The sequence below is a fragment of the Dermacentor albipictus genome, chromosome 3 (assembly GCF_038994185.2).
Source record: "Dermacentor albipictus isolate Rhodes 1998 colony chromosome 3, USDA_Dalb.pri_finalv2, whole genome shotgun sequence".
Classification (NCBI taxonomy): domain Eukaryota; kingdom Metazoa; phylum Arthropoda; class Arachnida; order Ixodida; family Ixodidae; genus Dermacentor; species Dermacentor albipictus.
In genome coordinates this window covers 3625003-3648498 of record NC_091823.1, presented here as the reverse complement: position 1 = coordinate 3648498, position 23496 = coordinate 3625003, and the positions used below count along the sequence as shown (strand labels likewise).

The 23496-nt window shown below is 44.2% G+C and overlaps 1 protein-coding gene across 4 annotated transcripts in view; it reads left to right on the top strand.

Annotated features, from left to right (window-relative positions):
* The window catches only part of ds (dachsous cadherin-related 1), a 169245-nt gene continuing 145749 nt past the window's right edge, over positions 1-23496 (top strand). For 2 of the 4 annotated variants that reach the window (XM_070534964.1, XM_070534961.1), the window contains exons 1-4: positions 1-674; positions 7553-9284; positions 20898-21084; positions 21180-21416. In XM_070534964.1, the coding sequence (XP_070391065.1) occupies positions 7575-9284; positions 20898-21084; positions 21180-21416 (2134 nt within the window). In that variant the 5' untranslated portion in view covers positions 1-674; positions 7553-7574. Of the gene's footprint in view, positions 675-1183; positions 1258-1277; positions 1409-7552; positions 9285-20897; positions 21085-21179; positions 21417-23496 lie in introns of those variants that run through there. The other 2 variants (XM_070534962.1, XM_070534963.1) reach the window with 2 other exon arrangements.

Genomic DNA, 23496 nt, shown 5'->3' with positions numbered 1-23496 from the left:
TAGAATGCATATGCGTTTCGTATCCTCAATGGAACTATGTTATATATGATGCCGTACTCTACGTACACAGCTAGTTGTCGGTCGCTAAAGAGATTAGCGCACCGCGGGACGTTGACGCACGTGCTTACTGTTAAGGACAACTGCTGAATGAACGCTCTTTCGTCCCGTTTCTCGCACCGTTAGCCCAACAGCTTAATTGTTGATATGCGAAACTCCATGGAGCGCAGTGATCAAGCTCAGAGGTGTATAAGTATGCACTGCGCTGAACAGAGCTAGCGGACGACGGAGTGCAGCTTTGGGAAATGTACCGAGTCACGGTTGCCTTTAAGATCCCGGCTGCAGCTTTGTGAAGAGTGCGCGCGTTGTCCCTGTGTTCCGCAAACGTTGCTGCCCCGATCGAGTGAGTTTCGGCAAGTCGAGGCGTTGGGCAAGTGAACTGACGACGCCGGATTTTCCTGCGGCCAGGATCGGCGGCACGTCACGTTCTCGGAAGAGAGAGGGAAGGCGAGGTCAGCGGCAGCTTTCTTCTCTCCCGGCCGGCGGGGCTGACAGCGAACAATCTGGGACCGTCTTTGTTCGACCTGTTGAGCGAGTCCCCCCTCGCAGCAGCACCGCGCTCAAGCCATGGCCGGCCGGATTCCTTTGCCCCCAAGAGGTGCACCGCTGCACCAGAGGTGAGGATCAAGGGGCCCGCGGTTTGCGTCAGACCTCCGGTTCTTCGTTGACAAGTTGTGGGCGCGAAGTACCAGCGGTCGGTTCAAATGCACCGCATCTAAGGTCTCTGATCTTCGTTTGAAGGCATGGCCGCGGCGTCGCCGAATTGTAATCGTGTTCCACGGCTCGCCCTGAACACTGTCTTAAGATTTGATCGCCTGACTTCCCTCTTCCTTTCCTGCGACGTTGCGAGTATTTGCATATATATACCGTACCGAGGGCCGTCAGGAATTTGTTCGGTTTTGACATTTATGTATGCTTGCGCGGAACCGTGCAAAAGCTCTATGTTCTTGCCTGTGAAAGCGTGCCTAATGAGTGGAATTGAAAAGTTGAAATGCCATGGTAGTTTCCACAAGTCTGTCGCAGTAACGGTGGTCAGAGTGCAGCGCCTTATCTTACGGTGGTGGTGGTGGTATAAACTTTATTTTTTGGTATAAACTTTATCTTACGGCGCGTGGCCTGCGTGCAGACGAGGCTGTCAAACTGCAGCGCATGGCGTGTGCTACCACGCCAGTGGCCGGGCAACATGACTGGAATTAAATGGTTCGTATTGAAGAAAAGTGATTTTTATTGGTGCGAATGATTACAGCGGCTTTGGCTCGAGCTGTCAAACCGTGATGGACATGTTTGCAGCGAGCGCGGCAGCGCCTGCGGCTGCTCGTCTTGGCAAGTGGGCGGAGCCGAGAGCTGACAGGTAGCTCGGATTATCGTGGTTTGAGCCGAGGTGCTGTACTGAATAATTGAAAAAATTGTGTAAAGCACTGTTCAAGAACACTTTTTCTGGCAAAAATTAAGTTAATATATTATACATGTATATTTGAATAGCCATATATGAATGATTGATGTATTATATGCAACATTTTTCTTTCTGGAAGAACATTTTGACTCAAAATTTGTCAACATCATTATTATTTGTTGAACTTCCTACCAGGAAACCTGGCTGCTTGAATAGTACTACTCACGACGCACACCCATAGGCTCACCGACAGTAGCAATTTAACTGGCTATTTTGACCTGCATGCTTATATGTATAACCATGTCTCACTGAGTATGTGGTAAAGGCAACTGGAAGCGTACCCTTCTAGAAGTTTACCATATTAACCCCATACTGCACGAATTTTAATTTTATTACTTAGACAATTAAACCTATGTTAACATATGATATAGTACAAAACAAAACTCTCTTTAAAAAGAAATGTTTGGTTGTGATATTATGAGTCAGAATTGTCTCATATGTAATACACCATGCAGTTATGAGTATATTTTGCAACTGCAGAAAAGCATTTGAATTGCAGAAAACTTGTAAAAAACATCAGAACCATTGAAAAAACTTAACACATTCTTTAAGAAATGGAGTGTTTCTTACAACTCTATTTCGTACAAGTCTCATTAAAATGTAGAGTCTTAATTAATAGCTTCAATATCTAAGTTGGCTCATTTATAGACCTTCATTCTATGTAAGTTACTGCTTTGCATAATTTTTAGGAGTTTGACGCCAACCAATAGGGAACCCTTTTCTTCTAAGATGAAAGGGCACTGAGGGACCTGATTTTTCTTAGTCACAACCACACGAAACCAGGGAAAACATTGGCAAAAGCATTCGTTCTGTTATTCGAAGTGCAGGAATTATAAACTAAAGGAAAAATGAAAGTGAATGAAAAAACGATATGCCGCCAGCAGGAACCGAGCCCACAACCTCCACATTACAGGTGCGTTTCACTACCGATTGCGCTGGGGAAGTAGCTGTTCCCACATCCTCATTCAAGGATGTTTATGTATGACGTCTACAAGATCTAACCTGGGGAGTGTTTATAGCCAGTGGTACTCATGGCCATGGTGGCTGATGTGGAACGAGGATTAATTGTTGCTGCCGTTACTAGCTCTTGGAAGGCTCCACCCTATAATGGTGCTAATAGAGAGTATAGCTGATACAAACATTATATTTTGTCACAAAATTTGCTCTTTTGTGAGAAAACAAATCCCTGCTCTCTTCCACAAACCGTGCGTTCAAAATTAGTTCCGTGCGTTTTTTTATGCTGTCGAAAAAAAAAACGAAAAAAAATGTTTAAAAAATTCCAAACATGGCCTAAATTAGAAAGTTCTTTTTAATTTGATGCGTCTTGGTGCATTTTCTATTTCACACAGAAACTTGAAAAAAGCATCAAACAGAATGTTCTCTTTGGAACGTATATGCAGAATATTATCTTCTTACATGAAACTCAAGAGAAAAAGATAGGTAAAAATGAAAAATTTTTAACCAACAACTCATTTTCAAAAAATACAAAATAAAATCTCCGGTTCCAATTTTCGAAAAAATTTTGGATGTCACAACAAGGCTCAGTCACAACAGCGGTACAGAAAAAGTGACAGAAAGGGGGCGGTGCTGTTCAGTACAAACGTTTCGACTTGGTCTAGCTATTTACTACATACGCAATGCATGCAGCTCATAGCTTGGTCTGAATATTCCGTGCCGATTATTTGCGCGTTCACAAAAAGAAGATTGCTAAGACAAAAATTTTCATTGGGTAAACGTTTTGGATGTTGCCTCCCTGCGGAAGCTACTGCCAGAGGCTGAGGATACTCACAACACCGACGAGGTCTGCCAGCACTGCTTTACATGCCTCAAGAAAATTCGGTCTTCATCTAGTGACACCCACAATGAAGCAGATGAGACATTCCTTCAGGAAGAAGATGATTGATGACTTGAACAGGTACATCCATCTTTCTTCTGTTGTCTCATCATTGAAGCCACCATCTTCCATTCACAAATGCAGCAAACAATATTGTGGACAGAAAAAATGAGTTGAGATTAAAAGTGTCGTAGTGACGAAGGTACGCTCAACTTTAAGCACTGCACATGGAAGCGTCAGTACACCTGAACCGTCTGTGATTGAATGCTGTGCATGCGCTGGCTGCTTAAATAGCTTGAAGCAAGTGTACGAGTCTTCAAGGTTCTATCGAGAGCGCCTCCATCTCTTATCCATCGTGCTACCAGAAGTTGAAAACAAACATGTTCAAGAGGCAATTCCAGTTGTCACAACATATATGCTCAGAAAGGCATGAAATTGGTGTGAGAAGCATGGAATGTGGTCATATTTTTATCCGTACACGAGGTCAAGGTTAAGCCCATTGGATGTGCAAGCTGCGTTCGACTACTTCACCAAGGACGAACTTGGGTGCTCTGGGCAGAGCCCGAACAAGAAGGATGTTGTGTCAGTCATCACGAACGGCCAAAAAGAGCATGTCTTGAAGCGGTTTATGACGCATTCTATCCGCGAGACGTTCCAGATGTTCAAAGCAGCTCACTCCGAAAGTGCCATCGCCCTGTCAAAGTTTTACAGCCTCTATGCAATATGGATGTTGCTTGCACCACAAGAGGTTTGCATTTATTGCTTTAATGCGAACCTTTGTGTCTCTGCGCTTCAGAACTTACGACATTGAAATTTCATTGCAAGGCATGAAAGCATTGTGCCTTTGCAGCTCCCCAACCACAGATTGTATGTTAGGTGAATGTGAGCGCGGACCATGGAATGAAGGTCTCACTTTGGCCAGTCTGGGAATGGTCGACGAGGATGAGGTCACATTTGCTTTCTGGGAAAGAGGTGACTTGATCAAAAAGACGTTGTCCTCAACCCTTCTTGTGAAAGAACTCGGCAAATGGGTGACCGAATGGATTTTTCACGAATACATATGCCGCACTCAAGCCATGGCTCTTCATGAGGTAAACAAGTGCGAGCAGCGCGGAAGCATTGTTCTGCATTTTGATGTTGCCGGAAGCTGGACTGTACTTTTCTCAAATGATACACCATAGTACCATTAACACAAGGAACAAATCTACATTTTCACTTGTGTTGCCACGACAAGGAAAGCAACAGACAGCTTTGCTGCCATAAGCGACAACATGCATTATGACGCAGCACGTGCCCGCTACACCCAGGTAGAGTGCACAACGTGTTAGATGAAAAAGCACCCACATACTGTCATAAATGAGAAGAAAGGGGCTTAACCGAGAGGTCCGATGTTTATTAGTCATATCATAAGAAGCCAACAAACAGTGACACCAAGGACAACATAGAGGAAATACTTGTGCCTAATGAATCAAATAAAGAAACGATAAATTAGTGGAAATGAAAGTGGATAAAAAAGCAACTTGCTGCAGGTGGCGAACGATCCCGCAACCTTTGCATTTCGCGTGCGATGCTCTACTGATTGAGCTACCGCGGCACCGTTTCCCCATCCACTTTCTTGGGTATTTATGTTTCCTAGTAGAACCCTGGGAGTGTTAGCCAGCGTCACCACTCACAGGCCTTGGCAGCGGATGTGGAACATCCTTTCTGCCGCAGGCGTCACAAGAACGGGATCTTTTTTTGGTGAAGGCAACCGGTCAATAAACCCACACATGCTACCTGAAGGCATCGATGTTGCTGGATTCGAGACCCTTGTTATGTAATGCATGTTTGATCTCTTGTGGAATCGCTCTTCAGTGCATTACATAAGCAAAGGAGTTCTGAGTTCTAAGTCGGAAAACTGTCGCTTGCTTCAGCAAATTTTTAAAATTTTTATCATGCATTGCAAACTTATCATTATAATAAAGTCATAGTAAGAAACTTGAAAATTGACATTTACTCATATATATTGTGAGCCTAAATTAAACCAAATGCTGAATTGAGTGAGACCTAATGAAGTGTGCAGTCCTTAGCTTCTCTGTGCTAGTCTGTGAAAATTATAGTTCATTGTAACAAAATAAAAATTCCTAGCAATCCTACATAGTTCAGGGCTATTTAGGTTTCTGATGTATACTTCTACACTACCATGAGGTTGTTTTGACATAAGATCACAGATGCATATACTTTCTTCGAGACCATACCATCAGAAAAACTTCATTTGGGCCTAGTTGGTACACAATTCTGAGCTTAAACTTACAGCGCAAACACCAAAGACAGACCACAAAAGGAAAAGTGCAGTTAGGGTAAAAACAAAGTTTATGGACTTTTGTAAAAAACTGGAACTGATGTCGCTTGCAAAAAGCATAGGAAACAGTAGATGCAGGTGCCTATCGGTACGCCTTAAGGCTAAGACCCACAAGCCAGATTCACCATTCAGGACCATTATCAGTGAATCTGGTTGTTGGCAGATTAATGTAAGCCAATTCCTGCAAAAGAATTTAAAGTTACTAACAGTGAACGACCCTTTCCGAACAAAGAACTCAGATGACATGGTGCAGTTTTTGCTTGGGAATCAGGATGTAGGTTATAGTTTTTCTGTTGATGTTGAAGATTTATTTTCTTCAGTTCCAGTGTGAATTCTTGTCTTCGGTACATGCATGTATTGAATATAGTGGTACGATATCGTTCCAGAATGATGCCGGACTTTCAGTGGGTAATCTTTAAGTCTTTTAGAATATTACCTTCGAGTTACTTTTATTGTTTTTAATGACCAACCGTATTTACAAAGGAATGGTATTTGTGTTGGGTCGTGTGTTGCTCCCATTCTTGTTGATATTTCTTCGTCTAGTGTGGACCATTCTTTAGACCATGCCTTTATTGAGTGGAAAGTTTTAAAAGTTTTTAGGTAGGTTGATGATTTTTTGCTATTTTTATCGCTTGACTACTCCTACCAGGATACGATCAATAAGGTTTTAAATGATCTTAAGGTACATCGACAAGGTCTTGTGTTTACCCACGAGAGTCTACAAAACAATGTACTGCAGTTTTTGGAACTAAAGCTTGAGTTCTGTGAACGCAATGTGTGTTGGGTGCATCAAACCCGTGCAAAAAGGGAACTTTTGTCCTTGAAGTCTGCGCACTCAAAAATTGTGAAAAGAGGCATTGTGTCGTCTTGTATGGAATCGGTTCGTAAGAGTTCGTGTGTGCACAAGATACAAGAAAGTTTTGATAATCAGATCAGCCGACTTCTGGTAGCTGGGTTCCCTATGTCGCTTTTGACTGCCGTGGTTGAAGCTCTCATTCAGAGAAGAAAAAACGCAAAAAGGCCGGCCGCCGAACGTGAAACGCGAAGGCCTGTGCTGGTCCCTTATACACACAAGGTCACCCATCAACTCAAGAAAGTTGCTTGCAGGCATGGTGTTCCTTTGGCGTTTTCTGCTCCGGATAAGCTTTCAAAGCTGTGCTCCCGCACCTACGGAGAGAGCAGAGGAGGATGCCAAATTCGGCATGGTGCTTCATACGTGTTGTGCACTGTCGGCGTGGTTTATGCCATTTCACTCTCATGTGGTAAGACGTATGTTGGCCAGACATGGCGTTGCGTCGATGAGCGACTCAGGGAACATGCGAAAAAAATAAACAAAAATGTAGATAGAGGAGCGCACCTTGTTGCGCACATAAACTCTTGCAACAATTGCGAGGCAGGACTTAATGGGACGTCGATTCTTGTCAAAAGCAAGAATGAGCATGCGCGGCTTGCCTTAAAGGCCTACAACATAAAAAGACAAGGCAATTATTGCTTCAGTGACACATTTTTGTCCCTGCACCCATCTGAATTTGACTTTCTACATTTGCGTATGTGATAATTTGACAGATCTCTGTAATGGAATCTGTGCGTCTGCGCGGTTGTATGGCCTAGGGTTTATATATGCATCGACAATAAAGAAATAAAGAAGTTGTTAGTAAACAGCCCCAGTATGTGTTGTATCTTCCTTTTGTGGTCCGTCTTAGGTGTTTGCGCTGTAAGTTTAAGTTCAGAATCATGCCATCAGAGCAATCTTATTTCCTGGGAGCACAGCACTGTGTAGTAAATGGCTGCCAGGTCTTGGTGGTTCGAGTGATTATTTCCAGACTGTATGTGCGTTGCTAGGTGAAAATGTTGTGTGTATTTGCAGGCATCATTCATGACCCTCAGCCATGTGGCAGTGGCTCCTCTGGGCGGCCTGCTGCCTGGTGGTGGGTGCGGAGCTTGTCCAGGAGTTTGAGGTGGCTGAGGGCGTGCCGGCTGGCAGTTTGGTGGGTGTCATTGGACGGGACACGGGCACTCAGCCACCGTACCTGATTGTGCCGGCACCTGGCTCAGCTGTGGACTCGGACCTGAGCATAGACCAGGCCTCTGGACAGGTGCGCACCAGCGTGGTGCTAGACAGGGAACTGCGCAGCGAGTACTCCTTTGTGGCAATACCACCAAGTGGCGACAATGTGCGCGTTAGCATCCGTGTGCTCGATGTCAATGACAACGCACCCGAGTTTCCTGTGGACAGCATGTCACTTGAGTTTCCAGAGAACACACCTCGAGACGTTAAGCGCACCCTCAGTCCCGCGCGAGACCGGGATTTGGGTGAATTCAGTACACAGCACTATCGAATTGCTTCTGGAAATGTGGACGGGGCCTTTCGTCTGGCCTCTCATCGGGAGCGCGATGATGTGCTGTATTTGGACCTACAAATTAGTGGGGCCCTGGACAGAGAAGCAACGCCCTTCTACAGCCTGCAGGTGGAGGCCTTTGATGGAGGCCGGCCACCACTGCGGGGCACGATGACAGTCAACATCACCATCCTCGATGTCAACGATAACCCGCCTGCCTTCAACCAAAGTCGCTATGTGGGGCATGTGCCGGAGAATGCCAGTGTGGGCACCGCAGTGCTGCGTGTCCTTGCCACCGATGCCGATGCAGGTGACAATGGCCGTGTGCGCTACTCCATCAACCGGCGTCAGAGTGACCGTGATGGACTCTTTGCTATTGATGCCGAGTCAGGCCTGGTGTCTGTCAGCAAGCCTCTGGACTTTGAGGCCAAGGACACCCACGAGTTGGTGGTGGTGGCGCGTGACTGTGGTGACCAGCCTTTGGAGGCAACTGCCTTTGTGTCAGTGCTGTTGACTGATGTGAATGACAACCAGCCGAGCATTAACCTCATATTTCTCAGTGACGATGCATCACCCAAGGTGTCAGAGGATGCACGTCCTGGGGAGCTGGTGGCACGCGTCAGTGTCAATGACCCCGACTCAAAAGCCGAGTATGCCAATGTCAATGTGAGTCTCAGTGGAGGAGATGGGCACTTCGGTCTGGCCACCCAGGACAACATAATCTACCTTGTCATGGTAGCACAGCCGCTGGACCGAGAGACTCGTGCTCGGTATGGCATGTTACTCACAGCCACGGATCAAGGTAGCCCACCCCTGAATGCCTCTCGCTCTTTTGAGCTGGCTGTCACTGACACCAATGACAATGCACCAGAGTTTGACCAGGACACATACCATGCCAGTGTACTTGAGGTGGCAGACCCTGGCACGTCAGTGCTACAGCTGACTGCTTCTGACCGTGATGAAGGACGCAACTCACTGCTGCGCTATTCCATTCAGCACACCCCAGACACATACTCGCAGTGGTTCCACGTAGACTCGCGCACGGGCCTGGTGACTACACGCACTCCCATTGACTGTGAAACAAGCCCTGTGCCACGTGTTACTGTGCTTGCTACAGACAGTGGGGAGCCCCCACTGTCAGCTAGTGCCACACTGCTTGTCACCATCAGTGATGTGAATGACAACGAACCCATATTTGACCAGAGCTTTTACAACATCACTGTGGCAGAAGATGAACCCATCGGCAAGTGTGTTCTCAGGGTGAGTCCTGTTGCCTTTGAGAAACTGCATTAGAATTTTTCTGAACAGACTACAGCAGTTGTATGTAGTGACAAATCATGCAAAACACAGTTAAAAAAAAGACTGGCAGTGCATGACTTGAAATACAGACAGAGCTAGACACTCACATCTTTATGTTGACTAATACAACTCCTGTCCAGAAGTTTTGTTAACATCTCCTGACATGTAGTGTACAGTTAAATGATATTACAAAGTAAAGCCACTGTGAAACAAGTGTCTATAAGCACGGTTGTTGCTCACCCTCAGGTTCTTTTTAAGCCTACGTATTCAGGTGTAAATATCCTACGTATGCCTACGTATTCAGTGTTTAAAAGGGACAATTTCATTTTCTTCTTAAGAATAAATAAATTGAGAAATTATAACGCAGAAGCAGCATTTCTTGCATAAATTCTGCTAAAACATACACAATCTACTACAAACAATTTAGAGCTGTAGTTTTAATCTGCTAAGACAACGTTTGACAAAGAATATTTTAAAATAGTACAAGTACCAATAAGTCCAGGATGCATGTACTAAAAGGAATTTAAAGACATAGCCAATAAAAATTTTGCACTGCTTTTGCCAGTCAAGTCTGGAGTCAGTGGCACATTTCAGCAGTGCCTGATAGGTTGTACAAGGTCTCAAAGCTCTGAGTTGTGGCATTTCAGGTGGAGGCACTGGCCAAGGATCGAAGATGTCTGTCACAATCATGCTATCATCATTGTGCATTTAGCATTATAAACATTGCTTTTCAAAGTTCATGCTGTGATGTTCCATGCAGGGAATTTCGCATTTCTCGAGTTTTTGCCAAGGACTTTGGCTTACGCTAGCTTTTTTTTTTAGTCTTTGCTGCGATACAGCGGAGTTATGCGGTGAAGCATATAAATGCCGCAAAGGTTGTTTTGGTTATTTATTCAATTGCACCGAGCAAGCAGTTTAGGCCCATTATACTTGGAAACAAAAAAAAAAAACCTGTGCGTTAGAATCGGGTAAATGCCATAATCAAACATTGTAAGGCGCAGTTATTGCTTGAAAATCCTCAAGGCTTGCCAAAAATAACCGTTTTTGATGGTAGATGGCGTGTGTTGTGGGGATGCTCAACTCGCACGCATCCCTAGATGTTGTTTTCGCTGCATGGCTCTTGTGTCTTCTGTAATCTAGCTTCTCCGTGTAGCTATGCGGTGGCAACGGTCAGTGTGGTTGCAGCATACTACAGCGGATGGCACGAGTGTTGCGCTGCTAACACCACCTAACGGTGGGGTTACTCGGACGCAAAAGGGAGTAGGCTCTCTAATTTCATTTTTACTTCCTTAAAGACCCCCGTAGGGATTTTACATAAGGGGTGGGGTTAACATGAGAAAGCAAAACAATTTTTTTTCATGATGACAGGTGGGATGTAACTTTTTCTAGAAAGGTAGATGGACAGGTGGTGGCTGCAATTTCATGGGGAAGGTCATTCCAGTTGCTTGCTGTTCGGAGAAAAAATGACTTGGAAAATGTAGTCGTACGGGCACGTTGGCGTGAAACTTTCAGCGAATGACCAATTCGGTGAGACGTGCGTGATGGCGGTGCGCAGATGTATGGCTGCTGTTTGAGCTGGGAAAAAATAAAATTTGTGAAATAAGCACAGGCTAGAAATACAGCGACGGAGGGAACGACTGCATAATTGGGACCGTAGCTTGAGAGATTAAACACTAATATAAGATGAGTATGAGCGGTGAATGAAACGGGCAGCTCTGTTTTGCACAGTTTCTAATGACTCAATGAGGTATGCTTGCTGTGAATTTCAGATGGTGGATGCATACTCAAGTTATAGCCTGATTAATGATTTATAAGCAAGTAGCTTTACATTTTGAAGGGCGTCGTCAAGATGACGTTTAAGAAAGCCTAGTTTTTTATTCGCAGATGGTATTAGCTTTGTTACATGCTCGTACCATGATAAGTCATTGCTGATAGTGATACCGAGGTAAGTGTAGGACGGGACAAGTTCGACAGGAGAATAGGAAGTAAATAAATGCGGGTTGTGACTACGATGAAAGGACATGAGCTTCCACTTATTGAGATTAAGTGTCATCAACCAGTGATTGCACCATGATTGAATGCGGTTAAGATTGTCCTGGAGGGATTCTTGATCAGCGGTATTAGTAATTGGGGCATAAATAACACAATCATCGGCGAACAGACGGACATGACATGATAAATTTTGTGGCAGATTGTTAATATAAACTAAGAATAGGAGGGGGCCAAGGACAGTTTCCTGAGGAATGCCCGATGTTACCGGTAGACAGTTAGAGGAGTAGTTGTTAATAGTAACGGACTGTGAACGATGTGTGAGGAATTCTTTTAACCATGCAATAATTTCTCTATGCAAGTTTAGTCTGGAAAGTTTTAAGAGTAGACGTTGATGAGGCACCTTATCGAATGCTTTGGCGAAGTCTAAAAAGATGGCGTCAGTTTGTAAGCATCAAAGTTCGAATGAAGATCGTGAAGAGGGCAAGCTGTGTCTCGCACGATAAGCCTTTTATAAATCCATGTTGGGATGGAGTGAAAAAATTTATAGAGTCTAGATGCTGCATTATCTGGGAGATGATACTCGTCCTCTTTGGCTTAGGGTCGGTGAGCAGTGCGAACGTTTTGTGCACTCGCCCACTGTTCACGGGGCTGCCCTGCGAAAGGCTTGGGAGCAGGACACCGGAATGTACGAACATGATAGTCTGAATGCGCCACCATTCGCGTGCGAACGATACATGCGAACGATTAGGCATTGGTGACCAGCATGAGAGCAAACATATTCGTTCACTATCTGGTTGCGCTGAACTGGAATTTTAGATTTGTCGTTCCCAGCAAGCCAAAAAAATATTTGAAGGTGGCGGCGCAAGCGTCCTCCTATTACTTACCGCAATATTTTCCAATTTTGCTGCTGAATTAAATGCAAACTTAAGAAATGTGTTGAAAACTTTTCTACTCATTTTAGTACGCTTCGCAGAAATTACTTCCATGCATTTTTTTTATGCTGTCCACCAAAGAAAGAAAATGTAAAGAAATTCCAAACAAGGCCCAAGTCAGAAAAGTGTTGTCACTTTGATGTGTCTTGGCGCGTTTTCTATTTTACACAGAAACTTGAAAAAAATGTCAAACATAGAATGTTTTCCTTGCAGTATTTATGCAAAATATTATCTTCCTACATAGTATACAAGAGAAGAAAAAAAATTTAAATAAAGAAGTGTTTTCAAGAAAACTCATTTTCAAAAATAAAACAAAAAAACAAAACTCCACTTCCAATTTTTGAAAAATTTTGGTGTGGAAGTCCACTTATGTCGTGCAAAACGTGGGTGCAATAATATGTTTCCTCATTTGCTTTATTCACAAAATATAACAGGCCACAGTGGCCCATGTTGAACATGCTGGCATCAGTACCTCTGCTGGTTGTCTGTCATTTGCATTCTTGCATATATAGTTCTGATTTCTCTGCTGCTTTAGAACTTCACTCTGGCAGCTTGTTTTCAACAAAAATGTATTGTCAGATTTTATTTGTGTCTAGCATGTACACAGATTGGGGGGGGGGGGGATAGATTAAGGTCTGGCACCCTCTAAAGTGCTAACATGTACTGAGTTTTCAGCCTACAACCTCTGTAGGCATCACACTTACATTTCCATTATTCGCTTGTTAACGGCATGCAAGACACCGCGAGTGGCTGGTCTTGCCAAAACCTGCCTGGTGTACATGGTAAATTATTCTCGATGACTGATAATTCAGACTTCACGGGGAACGCAATTAAGTCCGAACTAACGAATGTCCGAAAAAATGAATGTATCCAAAAAAGATCACTGTACATGTATTTACCTTTTAAGGCCCCTGTGCAAGGAATTAGTGGTCGATGTATTGCTGCACGCACTTCCACTTATGTGCAACCAAGTCCGCCTGTATTTCTGCTAGTTTTGAGTTTCACTGTATGCCGATGCAAGGACTGCAAAGGCTTGAGTCAGGTCCGCATGTGGAAGGCTCCAGAGCACATGGCACATCATCATCCGAGTCACTGTTTGACGATGGGAGAACTTGCTCAATTATTTTGTCATAGTTCAGTATGGCACACGACGAAACCGTGCTGTCGACATCTGCAAAGTCTTCAAATCTAACGGTGGCAGGAATCGGCACACTGCAGTCTAGCGGGTCATCAGGGATGTCTGCATTTGAGCTCATTGTAGGTGGCAGTTCAGCCTCTTCAGTTACGAAGCCGGGCTCATTCGGACTGCGAGGGCACCGTTGGTGCCATTTGACGTGGACTGTCTTCTTAGAGCCAGCGGAGCGCTGTCTGGAACGTAAACTAAACAAACAAGCACAACATGGCAAAACTGCGTCATATTTCCTTATATTTTGACAATATATTTTGTGTGCTGCATATCTGCAAAACAAACTCAGCAAACAGAATGACAATAGCGGGCCATGCGCGGGGGTACCGGAAAAGGATGTGATGATCGCGCTGTTGGTGTGACCTCACAATTCAGGCAAGGCCTCCAAGATTGGCAGTTGCAGTTAAATCGCAGAGGCGTAGAGCGGTGACCTAGGCAAGGCCTCAGAAATTACCATCTAGCATGTGATCTGAGGCCATACTTGATGGATCGAGGTTGTTGAAGGAGATAATGGCAACAGAGTTGGCATAAGATACAGCCATGGACGGTATCCAAATAATGAAATGTAGAACTGGCGGCTGTCCAAAATGTTGGTCTTCTTTGCACATTAAGCCTATGGGGCCATTGGCGGTGCCGTGAAGCTCTCCAAATTACCGAGCATTTCCGGATTATCAATGTCCGATTTATTGGTCGGCAATTGTACCTGTACGTGGCGCCAAGGCAGGCTAATCTGTAAGCAAGGGAATGCTTCCATTATCAGCAGCTGTGCCGTTATGGAGGTGCTACTTAACTGCCTGCTCCCCATACCCCACATGCAATGGATACTGGAACCTTCTGCGGCACCACTGCTTGCGACTCATGCTGTGCCTTTCTAAAAACTTATCTGAGTCATTTCTGGAGCCATTTATTTCGTTTCTCATTATGGCAAATTTTCTGCGTCACTTACAAATCATGTCTTCCTGTCTTACCTCAACCTTCACCTTTGGTTTCAGCTGTCTGAAAAAAGGCAGTGCGGCATGACTGAGCCAAAGGCTGCCGAAGTTGCCCAATTTATTATGTTTTGCCAGCACCTCGCTGATGCGCTTTCCCACACCGAGAACAGCAGAGGTTACTGGTGGTGCCAGTAACCATTGCCCTTCGATAATGAGCGCGGCCCACAAGTTTCCGCAGTGAAAAGCTTTGGGCGGCCTTGTTCGTGAAACATGAAACCGCGAGACGTTCTAGAGGCTGTCACAACAGCAGTGCAGAGAAAGTGACAGAAAGGATGCGGTGCTGTTCAGTACAAACGTTTCCACTTGGTCTAGCTATTTACTACATACGCGATGCATGCGGCTCATAGCTTGGTCTGAATATTCTGTGCCAATTATTTACGCATTCGCAAGAAGAAGATTGATAAGAAAAAAAATGTTCATTGGGTAAACGTTTTAGATGTTGCCTCCCTGCGGAAGCTACTGCCAGAGGCTGAGGATATTCACAACACTGACGAGGTCTGTCAGCACTGCTTTACACGCCTCAAGGAAATTCGGTCTTCATCTAGTGACACCCACAATGAAGCAGATGAGACATTCCTTCAGGAAGAAGATGATTGATAATTTGAACAGGTACATCCACCTTTCTTCTGTTGTCTCATCATTGAAGCCACCATCTTCCATTCACAAATGCAACAAACAATATTGTGGAAATAAAAAATGAGTTGAAATTAAAAGTGTCGTAGTGACGAAGGTACGCTCAACTTTAAGCACTGCACATGGAAGCGTCGGTACACCTGAACCGTCTGTGATCGAATGCTGTGCATGCGCTGGCTGTTTAAATAGCTTAAAGCAAGTGTACGAGTCTTCAAGGTCCTATCGAGAGCGCCTCCATCTCTTATCCATCGTGCTACCAGAAGGACCATGGAATGAAAGTCTCACTTTGGCCAGTCTGGGAATGGTCGACGAGGATGAGGTCACATTTGCTGTTTGCAAATGCTGATGAAGAAACATATTGCACCACGTTTTGCCTGACATAAGCAGCCTTCCCTCCAAAATTTTTAGAAAATTGGAGCCACAGTTCTTTTTCTTTCTTTGAAAAAGAAGTTTATTTAACTATATTTTTCTTCTCTTAGGTTTCATGTAGGAAGATATTTTACATAAATGTTCCAAAGAGAATATACTATGTTTGACGCTTTTTTTTCGAGTTTCTGTGTAAAATAAAAAACACACTAAGACGCATCAAAGTTACATTTTTGTGATCTGGGCCATGGTTGGAACGTTTTTGTTTCTGGACAGCCTAAAAAGACACATGGAACTGATTTACTGTGAAGCGTGTTAAAATGAGCAGAAAAGATTTTCAACACAACCGTTTTAGTCTGCATTAAATTCGGCCATGAAAGCAGAAAATATTGTGGTTAGGAATAAAAAAAACACTCGCCCTGCCACCTTCAAATATTTTTCTTTTCTTTTGCTAAGAACACTTTTCAGGAGTAAAATTCTTGGTTTTGTGCAGTTTGAATATTCCGATATGGCATAAAAAACCAGACAAAACAAAGATATCAAGGAGACATGCATGTTTGATCTCTTGTGGAATCACCCTACTTAGAATGACAGCAGCCAGTGCATATCCTCTGTTTAAAGTCTCTCTCTCTCTCTATTAATGAAAAAAAGTTCACTAATGAAAAGTAAATAATTAAGTAATACTTCGTGATGAAAAAATACTGGCCGTAAGTACGTATGACTACGGCTACTATGCAGTCGGTATGATTTCTCTAGAGCTCTTGGGTATGTTTAAAATCTTGGTCCAAGTTAGCTGGGACACCCTGTATGTATATCTGATGAAGAAATAGCCAAAACCAGAGCCCAATCGCTTCAATCTCTGTTTTCTCACCTGGTCTCCTTATTGCTGCAGGAAAGTTTGACCCCGAGGCCCAATTATGACAGCGGTAAAAACGCAATGTGAGAAACGAAGCTTTTGGGCTACTGGCTAAAAAACAGTGAAGTGAACTTGTCTATTCTTGCGAGGTACATGCAAGGTAACTTTTACTTTGTAATCATTGATATAGTTCTGTTTGGAAGCCAAGAAAACTCACTGACTATTACGATATTCCCTGACGCAAAATTTGAGCGCAGCTCTGTATGTGTTTTCATTTTGCAATATATTGAGGCATTCCACCGATCACTGTGCCAACTGGCAGAGTCATGACGTGCGGCGGAACATATAGACTGGCCACATAGTTGTCACTTCCCAGCAACTGTAGCTTATGCAACCATAATCTTTAGCAGGAAACTTGCGGCTAATGATGTGCGAAGGGGGAGCTTTCCAGTTTTCTTTATTTCTCCTGTAAGGCCAGTGATGTGGATGCACGGATGTGAGCGCCATCTGGTGGTGCTTCAAGGTGGCATCCTCCGCTTTCCTCCTCGTGCTTCCGCTGCACCCTCCTCCTCCACTTTCCTCCTCATGCCCTTGCCATCTTTCATCCGCCGCTGCACTCTGCATTAGCGTTCATCCTCCGCTGTGCTTGTTTGCTCGGCTTTGCCGAGGTATGACACTGAGGCATGCCGACACTCAACGCAGGAATGGGTGCCTAAAAGCTGCGTTCTAAAATTCTAAACTCCCAACATGGGTTGCGTTGCTAGCGGTTCTTAGGCTGGCATTTGATGCTTAGCATGCCCTCTCATACCGGTCTTCGTCGCACGAAAATTACTGCAATCACCTTCGCAGCTTTGCTGTGAAATTCTGTTTATCATCATAACCACCGCAATCACTCCATCATCTTCGGCAGCATCAGTTCATTGCTGTGCTCACGAACTGCCTTAGTTCATCACTTCAGGTACATATAACTGCTCACTTTTGAGCGCTCTGGTGGTGCAGGTGACATTGTGCTGGTTGAAATTGAATGCTTTGAACATATTCGCCTGTCCCTGTCAGAGTGCTTAGGCACCGTCACCTTTGAGTGGGATCAAGATGTGACAGAATTCCGGTCACGTGGCTCCTTTGATTCTCCTGTAAGCAGCTCAATGTTTCTTTCAGACAGGCCTTCTCTGACTTGAATCTCAAAAGAGCACTGTATGAATAAATCAAATGTGCCATTAAAGGGATGCTAAAGAGAAAAATAATTTCACCTATATGTGTAAGTTACCCTTCTGCAACGCCACCCTTACCATGAGAAGATTTCATCTATATGTGTAAGTTACCCTTCTGCAAAGCCACCCTTACCGTGAGAAGACGCTTGGCAAGCCAGAAGCATGAATGGTGATGCCACTTCCTGCACCAGGTCGCTGTGACACCATGCATAGGCCTAGTGAACTCGGTAAAGATGGACTGCATTGTGTTCTAAAGAAGCCAAGGACTGAACATAGAAAGTTTAGGGAACTTTTGCTGAGCCAATGTGGTCCAAATGCGATAAAATCCATGTCATGCTGACTTACCGACGTTGAGGTTTTGGTAAAAAATTCAAGAAGTGCTACTTCTACCTTCATTTTCTTATTAGATAATTAACCTATTTTCGCAAAATTAATGATAATAGAGTTTTAAAGGAATACTGACCTGATTAAGGTTTGCTCTTTAGTGTAATCCTTTGCCACCTTCAACCAGCACTTTCTTTCCCTGTTCTGTTATGCTCTTGTTACAGTAGAATCTTGATAAACTGAAATTGCTTAAACGGAACTACTGCTCAAACAGAACACCATTCTTGTGGTTGGTTGGTTTTGTAATCATGCCATGCTGTCTGCAATGTCTCTCAGTTAATGGAACTGCTGATAAACGGAACCAATTTCCCTGGTCCCTTGAGGTCCCGTTTAAAGAGAGTCCACTGTATTTGCAATTGCTTATCTCTTAATTTCACACTGTTACTATTTGGTACTTCTCATACATTCAGCTGCTGATATCAATTATGTTTATGTCAGTGCTGATGCCATGTGTTTGTTTGTGTAGATGCTAACTCCTGGTGTTTTCTTTATATGCGCCAAATTTTTCAGAATTGCATGTGATGTGTGCCACAAATGCAACTTTCAAAGCAAAGCTTTCTTTGCCCCTTCCTTCAATTTTCCCACTGCTGCTGTCTGGCACACCGCATTGGGGAGTGGTTCAGAGCATGTGTATACATGACAGGAGTGTGGCAGGGAGGAAAGGCAACACAAGAAACTTGTTTGGACCTTTGCACCGCATCAAATGTGCACAATGCCCCCTGGAGTGCCCTGGGCATCACCAAATTAGCTTGACACCTGTAATTATCCATGACCCCCTGCAAAAATATTGCATAAATTGCAGCACTTACCTTTCTACTAATGTGCAAGTCTAGGGGAAAGCTAGATAGAAAATGGCAGAGGAGGGGGGGAGAGAAGGCAGGAAATGAGTAGAACTGACGCAGTCACGAAACGAGTGAGTAACAGCCTTGCCACTCTTTGCTTACAGTTCCCATAGAATAGGGGGGGGGGGGGTGGGAATAGGAGAGAATGTGACGTGAGAAGGCAAGGAAACACTACTACTATAGACACGACAGTGGTTGTGGGCAAACAGGATAAATATAAGTTCAAGGTACGGTATGGCATGTTTATGCTATTTCTGAAAAATAAACACCCTGCAAATTTGTCACGCGGACAACTTACACAGGGTGCGCAGAAGCAGAGCCACATTAATTTTATTTATTTATTTATTTAAAATACTTTCAAGGCCCGAAGGCATTACAGAAAGGAGTGGGTGAACATAACAAAAACATATTCAATGTGGCGTTTCATGAATGGTGGTTTTGAAGGTGTCGGTATCAGGATGGCTGCAGCAGTGGCGGGAAGATGGTTCCAATCTTTGCTTGTGGTAGGGATGAATGCATTACTACAAAGTTTAGTACATGAAGACAGCACACCAACATTGAAACTCTGGTCAGAGCAAGATGATATGTATGACGGTTGGGTGATAAGCTGTTCTTTCAACAAAAGGTTGTGGTAGTAGATTTCATGGAAGAGCAAAAGGCAGATGCAACTACGACAGAAAGAAAGTTCTGGCAAGTTAAGTGTTGTTTTCATTGAGGTAACGCTAGCATATCGGGAATAGTTTGATAAGATGAAACACGCTGCACGATTTTGATGCCTGCATGATTTTGATGTGCCTCATAATCCGATTGTGGTTTTGACATGTACAGCCCCGCAATTCAATTAAAGCTTAATACTTCTGCCACAATGCAATGTGTCATGTGAGGCAATGGGTATGTTCAACACTCTCAGAGGTTGTGAAATAAGGTGCACCACAAGGCCTTAAGCAAACACCTCCCCCTGTGTGTTCTGTGTACTATGCAGGTAACGTTTAACATTAACTCATCACTCTCGTGTTGAACAAAACGTTTAAGAAACTAAACATTTGCTGTCAACATCGCTAATTACTCATCAACCAAAGCAAACAGCTCAGAAAGCTTCGCTTACATAATTTCCCACAGTGTGAGGGATATGCATAATTTTCATCTGGGTTACTGAGGGCATTAGACACATGAGAAATCACAATGCTAGGTTAGGCAATTCACAATATTTTGTTAATTGTCAATACGGTAAGTCACTTTAGGACATATGTTGAACTTCTGCATATGAAACCTGAATTTACTATAGGCATGCCGATTGAGTAGAGACTAGATTTTGTACAACTTTTCATGTGCTATAGAATCGTTCATATTTTTCTTTTTTTACTTTCGATACAGGACGTTTTAAAATTGGCGCCAGCTTCAAAATTCCTACTAAATTGACATCCATTTTGCCTGCTTCAGTTCTGCAATTCCAATGTGTTCTTTAATATAACAGCCATATAACAGATGTTGGTTAACTGAATGAATGAACCAATTAGATAATGTGATTTCTCATGTAACTAGATTTGCGTCTTCGACTAATGCACCTGAAAAGCAAGGATTGTGTTGCCAGAGAGCGCAGGATCGAATCCCGGCTGTGGTGCCTGCATTTTGATGGAGGCGAGATGCAAAAGCGCTTAAGTACCGTGCATTGGGTGCACACCAAAGAAACCCAAGTGGTCCAAATTAATCCAGAGTCCCTCCCCTACAGCTTGCCTCAGAATCATGTTGTGGTTTTCGTGTGCAAGACCCCGAAATTTATTTTGGCTAAGAACTGTGTTATGTGCCATCAATAAAATAAAATCTGGTACACCTGATGGAAAGCTCTCAGTATCTTATGCACAGTGGGCTTACATGCAGTGACAAGACATTGCTGCTTTTTTTTTTTTTTTCAGAATATATGTATAGATTTCTCATGACCTTTCTCCTATTAATGAAAAATGGAATAGTGTGGGTCCTGTAAGCTGCAGTAGGCATGGTGCAAAAGCTTAACTGATTTCTTATGCAGTTTTCATGTATGCCCAGTCTGCTGTGCTGATGCTTCAGACTCCACAAAGAGTTAAACAATGAGAAAAACACGACTGTATGCATGTTGCAAGAAGTACCAGATGTAATGAGTTAACCGCAGTCATTGGTGGTTATTGGAACCTCTACTCTCCCAGGTGTCAGCCACTGATCCTGACTGTGGTGTGAATGCCATGGTGAACTTCACATTGGGCGGTGGGCCCAGCAGTGACTTCCGACAGTACTTTGCCGTGCATCCCAGCACTGGGGAACTGTGCTTGATAGCCAGCCTTGACCGGGAGCATAGGAGTTCCTATGAGATCCCCATTGCTGCCACCGATCGAGGTATCTATTAGGTTAACCAGTGACAGTGCTTTGATGATATAGGTGCTTTTCCATCTCCTTCATTCACTGAACTTGACTGTTTCTGTGTGCTGCAGGTGGACTAAGCACCATGGCTATGGTGAAGGTGTATGTGCGGGATGTGAATGACAACCGGCCCATCTTCTACCCTCGCGAGTACAATGTGAGCCTTCGCGAGCAGGACACCCTGGCTGCTACCACACCTGTGGCTGTAGTGGTGGCCAGTGATGCTGACTCGGGGCCCTTTGGGACCGTCTCGTATCACATTGTCAGTGGCAATGATTTGGGCATTTTCCGAGTTGACCCCACTTCAGGCAAGTTATACGATCTAGTTTGGAGTAGGAAGAGTTGATGGAAATTTGAAGTACTTATTTGCTACTAGCTATCTTTCTGGCTTCTCTAAAGATGCGAAAGATTGGCAGTGCATGTGGTGTGGGTGGGGAACAGGAAATTTCATGGTGAGGTACATACCAATAATGAACTTTCTGCCTATTAGATGTATTCTCTTGGGAGGTAATGTGACATAATGCATTTCTCTTTATTCACCTAAAAATGTGTGCTCTTTTTATTGTGATAGCAAGTATATGGACACTCCAGGCATATTTCTGCCGTTGGCATCGCTGTGAGGTTCCTTATAAAGTCTACAGGCGATAAAATTGTCAAAAGCGGAGAGGAAGCGCGCTGCCTTCCGTTGCACGCAAGGCTTTGGAGGGAGGGTGGGTTGCGAGGGTTGGCGTGCTGCCACCTGCATGTCGCCGCAAGGGCCACGAGCTTGTAATGCAGCTTTTTCCTTCAGCCCTCTACATCCTCAGGGCAAATTAAGTGAAATAAAATGAATAAATACAGTCAGCGTCCAATTTGCGGACCCCCTAGGGGCCACGAAAACGTCTGAAAAATCGGGCAGTCCAAAAAAAATATGTGCCTTTTACTGCCCCCAAGGCTTCAAATTGCCACAGGCACATCCGAAATAGCTCTAAAGGCCTGCTAGTACAGAGGTGAGCAGCTTTGTCTAGGACACGCCGCTGAGGCTCTGAGCAGCGAGGCAGCGCCGTCTAACATTAGTGGTTGGGTTCGAGATAGGTGTCCACTGCGCAGGTGTAGCAAAAAACCCGGCTGCCTGCTCACTACTTTCTTTTTCCAGTTCCCACTTTGTGTGTTTGCTTCCCACAGCAAGGGCCACACTGCATGCCTATGTGGCTTTAATATGGCCTTGCCTCGGCGACCAGTACAGTGCCGTGCTGCTGTGTTTTACGCATGTAACGAGGTGGCCAGGCGAGTGATGGTAGGTGACGGCAGGTGACAACGGGTTTTTGCAGAGCTTGCAAGTTCACCGTTCTGTGCAGATACAAAATGCACTACTCGTCTCTAACACGCAGCGCAAAGACTAGCGAACAGACAACACTGCCGGTGAGCGTGGTGCATATTGTTATGGTTCACTTTGTGCAACAATAAATGGAACAGATGCCAAATGCCTGAGACACAATGTGCCTAATCGTCGCACTCATCAACTTGAAAAAACTTGTCCATCAGGTGTGTGTGGCTGGATTCCGCATCAGTAAAAATCCTACTCACCTTTGTCCTACGGTCAACCTTTCTATGCTAAAGAGTGGTTTCTTTCCATGTTCCTTCGTTTGGGTTGACCCGACATGACCTATGTTCACCCTTTCTACACCAAAGAGCGGTTTTCTCCACGTTCCTCTGTGTGGGTTGACTTGACATGTCGCCCAATAGCTTGATTTCATTTTGGTTTTGCGTTGCTGTTTTAAAACGTTGTGCAATAAAAAAACAACATATGTGTCGGGCCAATCAGGACCCACCTGCTCGCCGCACATCGATGTCTCGTGCTGCAACGATTTGTGCAACACTTCGGATTATGTAGAGGTCAACTACAGTTGAGTCTGCTGAATATTTTAGGGACTTCGGATTGTACATTTTCCTAGTTGGTATGTTTTTTTCTTGCGCATTTTCAGGACGTATGGACGAGGTTCTACTGTATTTCTGGCCATGTCAACCATCATTTATGCAAGTTACGAGACCATAATGCTTTAGGTTAAGGTTATTTTAATAGTTGCTTCATGAAATTCCACAGTATTGATGAAACGGTGTTTTCGACACTGCTTTGCTTTTTTTCCACATCCATGGGACTAATGCTAAAGTTCACCTAGCTCACCCAAAACAAAGTGCTTCTACTCAAAAATGGAAATGCTAGCTCCAAAGGTGATTTTTCTGCTCCCAAAGCTACCCCGAAACATGCTATACAGTTGAATCTCAATACAACTTCTCCTTCCTGTCGTATTTCCTTTCTTTCGTCCCGTGTCAGTTTAGCGCTACTCCTGCAACTATGAAAAACTTTGTTAAATTGCAAATTTTGTTAATGCAAGGTTCTAAAGTTTT